The sequence below is a fragment of the Crassostrea angulata genome, chromosome 4, assembly GCF_025612915.1.
Source record: "Crassostrea angulata isolate pt1a10 chromosome 4, ASM2561291v2, whole genome shotgun sequence".
Classification (NCBI taxonomy): Eukaryota; Metazoa; Mollusca; class Bivalvia; order Ostreida; family Ostreidae; genus Magallana; species Magallana angulata.
In genome coordinates this window covers 6364702-6380620 of record NC_069114.1, presented here as the reverse complement: position 1 = coordinate 6380620, position 15919 = coordinate 6364702, and the positions used below count along the sequence as shown (strand labels likewise).

The 15919-nt window shown below is 31.5% G+C and overlaps 1 protein-coding gene across 2 annotated transcripts; it reads right to left on the bottom strand.

Annotated features, from left to right (window-relative positions):
• Window positions 1-1696: 1696 nt before the first annotated feature.
• LOC128179661 (probable RING finger protein 207 homolog) lies at window positions 1697-7024 on the bottom strand. 2 transcript variants are annotated; one of them, XM_052847171.1, is made up of 2 exons: window positions 6250-7024; window positions 1697-4119 (listed from the first exon to the last, which is right to left on the bottom strand). In XM_052847171.1, the coding sequence occupies exon 2, from the start codon at window positions 4112-4114 to the stop codon at window positions 3272-3274; it is 843 nt and encodes a 280-aa protein (XP_052703131.1). In that variant the 5' UTR covers window positions 4115-4119; window positions 6250-7024; the 3' UTR covers window positions 1697-3271. The 2 variants fall into 2 exon arrangements, with proteins under 2 accessions (XP_052703131.1, XP_052703132.1); XM_052847172.1 differs by lacking the exon at window positions 6250-7024 and adding an exon at window positions 4580-4743.
• Window positions 7025-15919: the final 8895 nt, after the last annotated feature.

The window sequence follows — 15919 nt, the reverse complement described above, 5'->3', positions numbered from 1 at the left end:
TGTCTCCCTTTTTGGAGTAGGCAGTGAAATAAATAAATTGTTTAATTTTTGGGATAAGCAAACTTTTAATAACAGTAACTCTGCCAATAGGAGTAAGAATTCTTCTTTTCCACTGTTCAATGAGTGCAACAATTTTTGATTTGAAGCCCAAAATTAATATCTATAATTTCTTTAAGATCAACTGAAAACTGAATACCTAAAAGATTAAAGGTTGTAGATCCCCAATCCAATTTCCATCTTGTATGATGATAGACTTGATCAGAAAATATTTTGGAACCAATCCAAATTATTTTTGTCTTACAAGTATTTATCTTCATAATCAAAACTTACTGGTATAGTCTGATTGATAAAAACTTGGCTCAACTTCACATACATTATGGTCATTAAGGGTGAAAGCACGTCACTTATATTCAAAACATCACATTGATATTGATCGAGAAATTTGCCAAAAGTGAGAACTGCCCTTGATTAGCAATCTGCAATTAAAAAAAACTTGAAGAGTTGTGCGCTATCTTCTATTTAACAGCTTTACTTGTTATGCCTACTTGCTGTATATGTACTTAAGTTTTCCACACAGCGGGTCATGCCAATGAAAATATTTGTTATAAAGCCCTAAATTAAAGTAATAAACCAAGAGAAATAAATAACCAGCATTTATATCACTAAGGTATCGATGAGAATAGAGTAAGCATTGAATTGATTTTGTTAATAGCTTTAGGTCGCTACTAGGGAAGGTTCAAATGAGCTTTTTAACCCTTTACGTTTATCCGAAGAATTACGAGGCTAATTCGAATCAAACTTGGTGCTGAGAGTCTTTTGTACATGTTTAATATAGTCGTTTAAGGGTTTTGTTGAAATTAAAAGGTCAAACTTTCTTAAGAACAAAATGTTACTACGAAATTAAAAAAAAACACGTCTACAACCCCCCCCCCCCCCCAAAAAAAAAAAAAAAAATCTGGTTAAAACTAAATATTTTCAAAAGATTCCTTAAAAACAATTATATAATCAAGATTGTTTGAAACAAAATTCTTTTAATATAATTATCATCATATTAGTCGTCAAAAAGTGTATCTTTTTGTTTGCATTTACAAAAATATTATTATGTGTGGTGATAACGACTTCAAAAGTTCAAAGTCCTGTTTTATCAACTTGTTTGTCAGTAGCTTGCTTCGCCTTAGAAACTGTTCATACGAAGAGCATGCCCTTGTGTATCGAATCAACTGAGAGATTAAAACTCCATATGCAGGCAATGAAGGTATATTGCTTCATGAGTAAAGAAAGGTAACTATAGAAATATTAAACGCATGACTTTGTCATAGAGTTTTGTTGTTAGGTTACCATCAATGTCCATTTCCAGTAAATTATCCAAATATGAAACAGATGACGCAGACTCTGTGGTATCATTTATTTCAAGTTCTTTTGAAATAATTATAATAATCAAAGTAACAAAATCACTATATCTGAATGAAATGTTTATGTTAATGTTTAAACGCCACGTAAGCGTTTGCCTTGATAAATCTCATAAGGAAAAAAAAAACAAACAAAAGATGAGTAAATAAATGTAAACAAAAAAATATACATTAATTTTAATAATATTGAATTAATATAAAAAAAACGTAAAACAATTAACTTTTGGGTTTTTATGGAATCACTGGTTTTAGATTCTCCGTCAAATCAAGCAAAGACCATGTTCGACATTGCTTTAACCATCCAACTATCTAGATAGTTGTTTGTATGGCGAAATTTCATGGTTGTATGTAATGTAACACAATAATTGGCTTTGACGTTACAATATGCATCAAATAGCCACTTTGAACAAAAAAATTTAATGAAATTTAAAGAAGCATTTTTTACGACAAGATTATTTAATACTATTTGCGCATCCGGTTTTTTAGTTTTCATAACTAAACCAACACACGATTAAAAAAATAGTTTATGATACAAAAATACTCATTTAAATCGTGTTCATCTAAAATCTGGTTCATTATCTTATCATGCATGTCTCAAAACTGTACTAAATTAAAAAACAGTTTATAATCTATACTGTTTCCAGTCTTAACGAAACTTCATAAACAATGCAAAAAAAGAGAATTTTTCTTTTTACATTTTTTTTGCCTTTCCACGAATTTAGACGACCTCGGTTTGCAGCAAAATGAAAGTTTGGCGATCATTTCTACTTCAATCGTTCAACATATTAACCATCATTTCAGTTACAGAATACTGAATTTAAAAACTTTTCCCATGCTTGAAAACTTTAAAATACTTTTTAAATAGTGATATTTGTGAAATAAATATCTTTTTGAATTGATAAAGCATACTTACGGAAATATTTGCGATAATAGAGCTTCCATGTTTTACTAGGAGTGTAAAGGGGAAAATGGCACACCGTTTAACTATAAAGGGACTTGGACACGGGTTGACCTAACATTTTCAAATTTTATTTTCCCCCTTTCAATGTTTATACTGATAAATATAGAAGTTTATGATGCTATGTCAAAATTTTAAAAACAAATATCAAGTTAAAAGCAATATAAAGAGTTCATAATTCTTTGTTTTGTAAACCATGCTCCAATATTATCATTCTTTCGCATAAAAGTATGTGTTGTACTGGTGTAAGTTTTAATCAAATGTATCTTTCTTTTGTTGATAATAGTATTTATGAAGATATTGAATTAAAATTCTTACCTCTGTATCTCGCTTGTAACTTGACGTTAACCTTCAATATTTTTGTCAATTATTTAAATGCATCGGTAAACCATTTTATACATAAAAAATAAAAAATAAACCTTTTGATTTTAAATCGTGTCCAAGTCCCTTTAAATTAGTATTGATATTTTTATATAATATATCATGATTATAAGATTCAAGATGATCAAGCTACTTTAAAAAATATTACATGTTACCATACACCTTCGTTTGATATGTGTTGCTTTATGTTTGCATCTTGATAAAACATAAGTACAGGTTTGCCTATTTGTCCTCAAAGTCGGCAAGAGAGCTCTCTTTTGCACAGGCTTAGGGGTGTTTAGTTAAACCATGTGACTGGAATATAGAAGAACGTAATATTTCCAGCTGTTTTCATCTCAACAAATTTTTCTTTAAAATTACTATTGTTCATCAATCAATTCAAAATCGTAAAAAAAAAAAATATTTGCTAAACATATCACATCCATTAATGTCCTAAAACGTCAGTCTTTGCACGTGTATACAAATCAAAAATATTGTATCACGGAAAAAATCCTTAAATTATTTAGCTTTTTTCTCTTTACGCTTAGTGAGAGTTGTTTGTCTTTTTTCCCTTTCGTGATTTAGGGAAAAAGGCTTTTCCTAAAATATCAGCAATGTCTTTCCTTGTAAAAGAACCCGCTTTAAAGCAAGGAAAATTGTTCATTTTACGATTTTCGGGAATTGACGGAATATCGAAATCCTTTTTGTGCTTTTGAAACAAAATCAGTGCATCCGTACTTTCGACATCTGTGTCATCATTGTACTTGCTTAGAAGTTCTTCCAAATGTGTGATATAGTCACCAATGGTTATGTAATGGTCTTCCATTTCTGCCCGATGTTCTGACGCCATTTGGTCAAGCATTTTCAGATTATCAGAAAGAATGGTATCTGCCACTTGCATAAACTCCTGAAATTCCTCATACATAGAAATTCGTATATCATCAACTAAGTGGTTTAAGATGTGCAGATTCATTTCGATCTCTTTTTCAACGTCATGGGCTCCTGGAATATAACATTCGAGAATTTCAGACGATTTCTTTTGGTAGAAGTGGAATCTTTCCGTGCAGATTGTTTCTAAATCAACAAAGGTATGACCCTTGTGTTGAGGAATAGTTGTGCATTTAGAACATACTGTAACTTCGCATTCCTCGCAACAAATATCTGCTATTCTCGTTGGATGGAATTTGCATTTTTCCATTAGTAAACTCCTAAGTCTTTGTTGATAATGTACAACTTCATGGCAACTTGTCACCGAACTAGAGAGATGAACATCTTTGCATTTCTCACATAACGGTGTGTAACAAGAGTTGCAGTAAAATTTACATTTCTCTGCACAAGCGTAATTCTCACATTCGATAGAGGTCTGTAGTGTGCTTAGCGATGCCATGTTTTCTGTAAATTTAAACACAACATTTGTCACATACTGTGGTTTCATTAATATTCGTTGAATACCAATTTTCGTGGATTTCGTTGTTAAGTTGATCCAGGAAATTTAATGTTCATTAAAGTGCAATTTCTATTAAAATTTTGTATTGATAGGGTCAATGGCCACGAATTTACGTATCCTTGAAACTGTGATGTTCACTTTATCCACGAAAATTGATATCCTTGAATATTAATGAAACCACAGTATGCACCAAAATTAGAAAACGCTACAGTCATAATGCGACAACTTTATAAGGCAATTTGCAAATAATGAAATAGTTCGTTGAATTACTTGAACAATAGGTAGTGTAACATGTATCCAAAACATGTAAATCAAGAAATACGAAAGGGCCTGATTTGCGGCGATAAAAACTCCCGCAGTAGGGTCCTTTCATACGCTGTTAGACATATTCAAAACTGCACTTACATGTAACATAAATATCCTCGTTCATCGGTACATATTGTCCCTTCCCGCAAAAAGTGCTTTAACATAACCTATACCTGCTCCTTATCACATTCAATATATCAATATAAGTTGCATACGACAAATAAATAAACGCGTTTTATAATAAACAACAGATAGATGTATTATCAAGATAAAATGAACAATTTGAATTATAATATCACGTTTTAAAAACATAAGATTAGTCACATTGTTATCAATTGATCGTGTTGTAAACCTTACTTCATCTTAGGAAATTATATAAACTTTTGATTTTAAAATGCTACATTTTAATGTCACAATTAAGACACCGTGAACCCATTTTATTAACTTTAATTTTAACAAAAAATATTAGTTTGAGACTAGTTAAACAAAACAAAATTAATATTGGTAGATACATGTTTTTAAGATCTGTTGCGAGTATATCACCCTTGGACTTCGCGTCTATGATGACACACATTAGCCCTTTCAATAGGCTATGATTGTATTATTATATGATTTTTGTACAGTGGTAGCTACAATTATATTTTCTTACACTGTGTTAATGTTATCATTAGCTCATTACTTAGTGAAAAGTATAGGATTAAACGACTACGACGATTGTTTTTGGACACACTCCTCCATTGTCTAATGTTTAAACTCAGTGTATATTTCCCCTTATGTTTGCATTGGAAATCTATAACGTTTAATTCTTATTAATACGCCATATCTGATCATGGAGTATGAGCACAAGTTAACTTCATCATCACGTTTTTTATATACTTATTGTAAGCTTAAACAACACGTTCAAAGTTACATAACCAATTTGATATGTACATATGGAAAATAATCGTTAAATCATATCTTATATTAAATGCTGAAAATGTATATCTAACTGACTTTATTGGTGTTTTTTTTATAATTTTGTTAGCTTTTCCAACGTTGTTGATGTTGTATTGTTATTAAGAGAATAATACATATTATAAATTTTATAGAGGGTTTTGACTATAATAGTTCAAAATAATCGACACAAATTTATGTGAGTACAACAGCTGGCATCTAGCAGGAGTAAGAGAGGTCTCAAAAAATCCCGATGTTTGACTGCAATCAACAGAGTGCCCCAAAATCAACGTTACGTGTCATTTCTTTCATTGCAATTCTTTTCAATTTCATGATGAATATATAAATTTCTAACACAACTAAGTGTGCCATTACCATCAAATCCCTGTGAATTTTAAAGGTTTGTAAAAAGGAGAACTTCCGCATATATTTAAAATGTGTAATTAAATACATAATTTTGTCTTCTTTGCCATTATAAAAAATGAAAACCACTTCTCTTCTCAAGAATCAAGACGTTTTTAAACATGCGGCGAATCATGACGATGTATGTACAAGTGACTCAGAAAGATATAAGATTCGGGAGTTATTCAATAGATATACCGGTATATATATTGTTGAGCTACTCATCCTTTTGTAGTAAAATCGATCTTCTTTTCAGACCTCTAATCTTTCGAAATACTTCACAGTCCCTTCAGCTAATTATTGAAACAAACTTACTAAATCAAATTTATCAACTTGTAATTAGCAAGAATCACCTTCAACTTGGATTATAACTTATATTGTTATTGATGATCGAAAGTGAAAATAAATTGTTGAGATGAAAAATGTATACTCACATTCCTAAAGTAGACGCTAAATATTTGAGACAACTTAATCAAAAGCTTCCCAAAGTAACACCATACACAATCAAACCAACTGCAAGTTTATATTATCACTTTCGCTTTGGGTAACAGGAAAAGCAAAACAGGGTTATAAACTGAAATTAAAAAACAAAACAAGAACTATGGTCGCACTTGATTAAGCTTAACTTGGTATACACCGGTATACACCGGTATAAACATTTTGTATTGTATATCAAGTCCACTTCAATGGTGTAGTGTACATGGTGTAGGGAAGTTAAGAATGAATATGACGGAAAAGGGTGCAGTTTTAACAAAGAATATTTTTTTTGTGATATAAATGCAATAAAATAAACACACATTTCAAATTTAATGGCTTTCATACAAACGACAACTTTTATGCGACTTCTAATCCGTTACATTACTTAAAATCATTTTCCAAGTTCCCATCATAACATTCGTCCGCCATATTGGTTTCAGTGCTACATCCAACAACACATGCCCCTGACTCGGTGTAGAAAAGTGTACACCCTGTGTACACCTAAACGCTACACCTTTGCACTTGATTTACAAATGTGTTCACGGTGTACACCTTTTGGAAAAATCAAGCGCGCCCGTCACAAAGTTCAAGGGGAGTGGAATTACCGATTTATTCTCATTATACAATGTAGCTTCCTATGACCATTTCGGTGTTTTTGTGTCCACTCCATATTAATGACTTAATAGTAAAGACAATTCGAATTTTCTTTACACTTGTTTGATGGTGTAATAAATATACGACTGCTACTTTAACATTAACATACATGTTTACGCCCTATTTATTTTCATAACTATCAGACCCAAGACCAATCCCAAAAATCAGATAATTATTGTATTATATAAATGGATTTAGAGATGTTGTTAGTAATTGTAATCCTTTATTATGAATATTATAAGTCCAACATCAAGGGAAGAGCAGATTCTTATTTAACACATTTATATATTTGATGTACTAATGATTAGAATAGTGCAGTACATATTGCGTTTTAAAAACAGTGCATTACATTTTCTTATAAAAATTTACATACTTATACAGATTTTTTAGTTATCTTTATAATAAAAAACAATGTGTCGTTATAACCGGTAACAAATCAGACCTGAAATATGTGCAAGTGCGCGTTCCACAAGGAAGAAATTTAGGTAATTTAATTTCCTTGTTAACATAAAAAGCCTAGTGGTTCATATTGATTGTAGTATTAAATGTTTGCCGATGATATCTCAATTTCTATAAATGTAAATGACCTGTTTATCTCAGCAGCTCTACTAAACACAGATCTTGAAATATATTGACTGGTCTAAAGATAGCTTGTTTTCTTAAAACAACCAAAATTGAATCTATGACTATTTCCAATAAAGAATCTGGGGGAATAAGCCGCGGCAAAAAACCACAAAGTTTCATAAAAAAACAATATGCTATTAATATTTTATTTCAAGCAAATTTCACTTTCGTTACATTTATTAAACATATGTGATCATATACATTCAGTGATGCAATAACCCACAAAAAGTAACTTCACATTAAATGATATTAAGACAACAAAATAGTTATATGCTAATTTGGCAACAAAATGATATAGAAATCGAATGTTCAAATTATATTTTTTCATAGAATGGGTCTTCGTGCCATTTTTTAAAGAACGAATATTGTTAACACATATTAACGTCTATCTTTTTCAATTTTCCAAAAAATGGTACGAAAACCCACTCTATGGTAAAAAGTAAGTTTTCTTCTTTTAATTTTTAAGATTGGTCTTTAAATGACTAAGTCCAGTCGTTTGCGTTAAACTGATAACAATAGAATCAGCTATATTATAGCATCTAAACAAGCGAATCGGTGGTGTAGTGGTAAGCTAGGAGATCTTTGTAACCGTAAAAGTGGGTGTTCGAATCGTATGCGGTATGGTTTTTGTTTTTTTTTCTCTTTTTGTTTACATTGTTAGAATGTAATCTTTTTTTACTTAATAATATACATTGTTAAAATGTAATTTTCTTTTTTTTCTTAATAATAAAAATTTGCTTATAATAACTTGAAATTATTTTGATATGCGTTTTCTACTACTTACATAAAATATAAAATGTATGTTATTCTCTTTGAGATTGCACGATTTCATATTGTAAACAAATGGTTGTTGTGTATGCAAGAAACAATTAAATGGCAAAATAAAACGTTCCATCTTTTAATCCTTGAGAGTCTTGTTAACACAACAAGGACATACGCTGGACAAAAGCATGTAACTGTGCACAAAATGCAGAATACAAGCTAAGGCAAATGTACAGTATGCGCCTAAAGAAAAGTCAACGATTAACTAGGCATGTATTTCACTTCCAATTGTATCGGCAGGAAAATCACATTACAAATGCGTGTTTTGTTGTGAAAGAAAAAGCATACCAAAAGACACAAAGACCACTAGGACCAATTACCAACACAAAGTTTGACCAGTGACCTATAACAAGCCCCCTTTTTATACGTTACTGGTTTGACTATCGCTGTCTTCCGTGTGGTATATATCAACCGGGAGGGGGGGGGGGGCTAAGGGGGACTTAGCCCCTCCCCCCACTTTTTGCAAATTTATACATAGCAAAGACCTTTTTTTTGATTGTCAGGTTTTTTTTTTTTTAAAACTGCCCCCCCCCCCCCCACTTTCAATTTGCTTCCGACGCCACTGTATATTTTTTTAAAATACTTGTTTTGAATACTTACAGAAGGAGTTAACTAAATTCTTCTGTCTCCGAAGCGGAAAAATCGACTCCCCCATACTCTTTGTCGACTCCCCCATACTCTTTGTCGACTCCCCTGCGTTAGGGGTTCTATTCGATGACTGAGGTAAATTAGTAAATTGAATATTGTTAGAAAGTAATCAACATTTTTGTATTTTAACTCTTTAAATGAGTATGTAATTGTCATTCTTAATTTGCTAGTTTAAAGTATATGTAAATACTACAAATTGTAAGCGCATTTACGTCTTTCAAATGTCGATTGCCCCTTTCTCGCATTTTTGGACATTTTCATTTGGACAATACTGTCCACCGTTTAAATGCCCAGTTAACTCGTACATTTATTACTTCTTATAAGACGCATGAGAGGGTCGTGGGCATTTGCAACGGCTTATTCCCCCAGATTCTTTAAGAAGTTTGTTCAACTATCGCTTATACCTGATGATGTCAAAGTTACATTTATATCAGATATGAGCAGTTTTGAAAAAATATACCCTTCTTTTTTAGATCAGGTTTACGATATGTTGAGCTGATGTAACATGGGATAATATGCCGAAGTATCTTAGTCAAAAATAGAAACATTTCAGTTAGACGCGGCACAAATTGTGACGGGGTGGGGTTGGGGGATAATAGAATGTCTCTCAATCCAATTCTATACAGAAAAACAGGCTGGGTGTTACAGTTCTGTGAAAGCGTAAAGTACACCATCGACTTATTAAATTCTTTAAAATGTTCCACGGCAAAATTAGAATAGTTATCTAATCTATTACAAACACAAACTTCTCTAAATGTAACGCATCATACAAGAAGTAATCATTCCATACGAAAATATACCCTAGTATAAGGCTTTGGAATGCAATAATTATTAATAACCTAATGACATACAACACAAATCTTCTTTAAATGATTTGCAAGAAAGGGCTCAATCGTAACATTATAAAATTCCCGATAACTATAAATTTAAATCCAGAATAGGACTCATTTTACTTTCAAAACTTGAATTAGAGTGCGGTGCTCTCAAATTGTATATCTTTTGTTGTCCCTTCCTATTTTGAATCTGTGATTCAATATAAAGTAATGAGTATTATCTTATATATTGTCGAAAGCATAGTGAACTACTCAATATTACAGTTAGCAAATATTTACTTGTATCAACTAGCGTAACTTATCACTCTTTGGACCCTCTAATCTCAGCGACAATAATGTTAAATATGTTTTATATATTGTTCAAAAATCATCATAGAGAGCAAACAACGTCAGGATACTGTAACTTAAAATGTAATAAGTGTCTTGCATATGTTTATATCATATTATAGATGTTTTATGTATGTTTTTTAATAGTACATGGTATTTCACTTATTGCATTGGTTATTTTTAGTATTTCGTCTAGATATAGGCTCGTGCAATTAGCTTTCTAGTAAATATTCCATACTTATTTTCAACTATCTATCATTATTCAAATATTGAACTGTATTTTTTTTTCTTCCATATTTTGATTGTTACATTTTGGATGTGTTTTTTTCTTTCTTTTGTATTAGTATTGAATGTAATTTGCACCTCTCCCATTTATCTTACCTTAAAACGGGATTTGTATAGGCCTTTGGACTTGTTTCCCAGAATCATCATACACTTTATCAATTATTTGTACCTGCTATTGATTAACTCATTAAATCTTGTTAAAACTTAATAACTGTGTAATCATATTATGCTATTTTTCAAAATTAAAAAAAAAAACACTATTTTTTTCTAACTTGGACTTGCACAATAAATTATCTGTTGTCGTTATTCAAACATTGGAATTTCCAGATTTATTTCTTATTTCTAAAATCTGAGATTGTGGAGTATATGGAATAAGTCCTGTGAAATTTATTCTAATTCATTTATTCACATTTTAGAATCAGTTAAGACAAATTTTAATCTTTTTAACCATTTGTTCAAGGTTCCTACTAAGCTTTCCTAGTATCTCAGATTAAGTATTTTTTGTTTGGTTTAGTTTTTTTTTTTTAAGTTTCTGTATCAAAACAAATAATTAGGAAAAAAATTGTTTAATTAAATTTACTTAAAATACTTAAAATCCGCTCACAACAAGATCTTCTGAAGATTTTTTAAATTTTCAATTATATGTGAACACCTTTCTATTAACAATTGTATTGTTTATGGTTATTGTTTGCCCTTTTAGCTTTGAAAAAAAAAATGCTCTTTTTTCTTACAGAAAAAACTAGATATGGTTTCGGTCATATTTTGTCCTGATTTAGAGTGATTTTTAAAAACATTCCAAAAAATTGAAATATAACAATTATTTACAGGAGAATACCCATTAAGTAGGAATCTATAAATTGTTACCTGATAAGACTTTCACAAGTGTAAAAATGACGTCATAAACAGTACATTTTCCCGTAATTTTCTTAAACTGAGCAGAAGACACCATTTCTTCAGTGATTTTTTAAAATAGAAAACCATGTCCGCAGCCGTCGCCCATTATAAAACGTACGTTATAACTTAACCATGTGATATCACATAAAACATATTAATTTCGTTGTGAACGACGGATACGCACACATTTTCCTCTTCAAAAAACTTTGAGTCAATGTGCCATGTTTCATCATATTTGTCAACATTATAAAAAGACAAAGTGTTGAAGTCATTATTCATATTTTTTGAAAACAAGGTACAAATGTAAAACTTGGTACTTAATATGCCCATGCGTTCAAGATGGTATATTTTCATGAGATTTATCAACTTGTGAAATTTAGGGCAAATTTTGAGAGAAACTGTACCTTCTTTTTTTATCTTATCATTTACACAATGGCATCAACTCCTTATATCTTTTTCTTTTAAGAGTTGAAACATGTTACGATAAAATCATGACATTGAACTGAAGCAATGAAATACATTGGCATAAGAAAAAAATTGTGCAAAACAATTGGTCCATATAATTACCTTATCAAAAAACTTATGCACTATTACACAAAGAATTGCCATCAAAATCAGTTAAAATAAATTTAATGAATGTAAATATGTAAAAGGAATGTGCAAATAGAATGAAATATCAAACTTGATATTTTTTAAAAATTCAGTCATTTTCTTTTAACTAATACATATTCTGTATGTCATATTGTTAATGCTAAAATTCTATGACATGTATAATATACATGTCACAGTATTTTGCAGCTTACTTATCAATAACCACAGGGCGAAAAACCATCTTTAAGCAAGTCCTTAAAGGTGGCTTAAAGGTGACTTAAAGGAGCTTAAAGGCTATACAACCTTTAAGCCGCCTTTAAGTCACCTTTAAGCAAGTGCTTATAGGTCCTTAATGTCCAAACTTCTTTAAGCTACCTTTAAGCCACCTTTAAGCATCTTTAAGTGGCATTTACGCTCTCTTTACACTGCCTTTACACTGTCTTTAAGTGGCCTTTAAGTCAATATTGATCAAGCTGAACAATAAAAACATATATTAAATGCAAAAGCTCTTTTATAGAGATGGGAGGGGGTCATCCGGGTGATAATATAATTTCCAAGGAAGGGGGGGGGGTCCAGGCGGTTTTAATCGTCGCTCCATTAAACACAGATCGCTATCATCAGCACCGCTCCGATGGACACAGATTGCCGTTATAAAATTCTTTATAATTTTTGGGGGGTTTCAAAATTATTGTAGGGATGAGCGCAGTCTCTGTATCTTAATATGTGCATAAAACTAATTAAAGTATGTTTGTTTCCTATTATAAATTAATCGGTGAAAAAAATCTCTCTCTCTCTCTCTCTCTCTCTCTCTCTCTCTCTCTCTCTCTCTCAGTTCATCTGGTTATTAAACAAAATAAAGATAATGAACCAAAAATGCATGATTTAATTTGTTAATCGGTTTAAGGTTTGTATTTTTTTTTTCAATTTTCATTATTTCTAACTCTAGATCTGCTAGATACATGTTAAAGATGAAAAGACTCTCAACTGCCTTTGTTATATCGGGCAGGATATTACTGCTTTGTTTGTCTAGACATAGTTTTGTTCGTTTGTGTATATCTAATTAGAGTCTATTGTTTGTCCAACTTAAGAAAACCCCTGGAACTAACACAGAATATACAAGATATACACAACAGTTGTGTCGTGTGCCCAGGTGCATGTTTGTGTATATCTAATTAAAGTCTATTGTTTGTCCAACTTAAGAAAACCCCTGGAACTAACACAGAATATACAAGATATACACAACAGGTGTGTCGTGTGCCCAGGTGCACGTCAGGGTTTCTAAAGGCGTTGAATCTTAGTATGTACGAGTATACGATAAGTCTAGTGAATGAAAGTTAATTTACATTTGTAATTCATTTTCAAAGTATTATTTCCTAGCTCTGGGTTTCAAATATGTTACGTCTACAAATTAACGATACATGTATGTAAGAGTAAAATCTTGAGGCTAATTAATTAATGTACCGGTGATCATAAATAGGGGTTGATTATTTAAATATATGTATAAGGGTAAATATGTCAAATATACCCGGCCTGGCACATCATACAATTGTATGTACAAGTCATTTGCAATTGCCACATGCAGTAAATACGTCACCGGTAATTGGTAATTTTGTTTATTATAGAATTGATAGTTTAAAAATCATGTACATACAATTACATGTAAATATTTAAACATATTGGAACGGCGCCGCGATCATGAAAACCGGGAAATTGCGGGAAATTGAACAAATACCCTAATAGTATCAATGCATTTAATAAAAGAAATGATTTCATGTTCTTTCTTACATTTTTATAGCTATAAATTAGATGAATTACGTATATCTACTCTGTTTAAATTTATTAACTAAGAAAGCCTACTATAGTGAACCTAACGGTTTCCATTTAGGTATAATATATTTTTGTTCACTGAAGACCAAGTTCCGTATTTCATTCTAAATACATGCATGCATGTAATTTATAAATTAGATATAATTGATTGTTACAAACTGAATGGTTTGTCAAAATCTTTTCAAGTAAACACATTCAATACAGTGATTCAATATCCACTGATATATAGGATATAAAAACGCTTAAAAATATGTAAGTTGCCGTGGCGCAGAGGATGTGTGGTGATGCTAGTAAACTAAGGGTCCCGGGTTCAATTCTCACCGAGGCCGTTTTTTTTGGTGTTTTTTTTTTTCATTTTTCTTTCTAGAACAAAAACCGTTTTAATACCTTTTCTTTCATAAAGTTAATACATTTTGTTGGAAATTAAGCACAATATTGAATTAATTTTTTTTAATGGCTTAAAGGTGGCTTAAAGGTAGCTTAAAGGTGGCTTAAAGGTGGCTTAAAGAAGTTTGGACATTAAGGACCTATAAGTTGTTCTTAAAGGTGGCTTAAAGGTGGCTTAAAGATAGTCTTTAAGCTGCCTTTAAGCCATCTTTACGCTTTCTTTAAGCCACCTTTAAGCAATACATATAGCTTAAAGGTAGCTTAAAGGTGGCTTAAAGATCGTCTTTAAGCTACCTTTAAACACCTTTAAGCTATCTTTAAGGAGGACTTAAAGATGGTCATTCATCCTGTGAACTATTTTTTAAAGTCAGACGACACGTTCTTAGAGAATTTTTTTTGTATCTCCTCGTTATAAAGAGTTCCAGTAAAATTATTATTATTTTAAATCGTCTTTAATTAGAGGGGTGGCCTCTCCCTGCTAGGAGCGCAGGTTTCATAGGTTGTGAGTTCAAGCCCCGGCCCCGATGAAGCTCCAACATTGGGGAATTTTCTGTGCTTTATATATTTTATTAATTTTATATCAGCAATTCAAGTGTATTTTCAAAAAGATAATATAGGAGATTGCATACTCTAGTATTTTGCAGAAATGCCTGGTAAGGTATCCTGATTTTTCGCAAGAAAGCTTGTCAAAATAGTAGTAAATCAATAACAAATTCCTGGGAAAAGTTATATAGAATTGAGGAACATGTCGTCAGACCTTGAAAAATTAACGAACTATGTATCTAAAAATTTTACCTGGAAATTCTGATATTCCAGCTTTTATGAACTTGGCCTTACCAGTTTGTCTACTTTTTATTGTATTTTATGGCCTTATACCGACTTAGTTTTGATAGGCAACATCCAGAAAGTAGCATTTATATTATTTGAAAAATAATTACAAACAAGCTACCAATCAAAAAAGATTAAATAAATTAAAATGAAGCTCTATTAAAAAAAATTATAAATTACAAACCATGTGTACTATGTACTATAGTTGACAATCTGAAATTTTACCCATTTGACGGATTGTAATATTATTGTGTAAACTTACTTTTGCAGACTTTGCTTACTGTAGTAGAACCTTATTTATATTCGACAACTGTTTCATAAAGTTATAAATCCCAGACAGCCTTAATCCAACTTAAAGCTGAACACTGCTCGTAAATAGGCACTGTCCGCCATATTTCTCTTTCAGCACCGCTCTTCCTACACCCCTATATAAGCCATAGACCTCTTAACAGTTCAAAGTATATCGCTGTAGAGGTCTCACCTGTGTGGACGTACATCTTGCCTCGCCATGTTACTCGGTCGCGATGAAATTGTCAAGTTTTACGCACTTTTTTCAAACCAGGAGAGTACTAACATCAAATGAACTGGTCATTGCATTATTTACAGACATAATGTGCACATAAATAACATTTAAATGCATAAAAATCCAAAGACAACGAAAGGAACACTACACGTCGGCCACGAGTTTCAGATGTGCAATCGGGTGTAACGAAATCGAAGGGTTTATATACCAGGTACCTGTGTGACGGTTCCTATTTACGAGCGGTGTTCAGCTTTAAGCCACAATCAAAGATGGACAACTAATCTTTGAGTTCTGTTCATATTCATTGACACTTAATCGATCTTTCATCTAATTAAGCCTTTGATGTATATTCTGCTTAAATGTTAATATAGAGCTACTGACTAG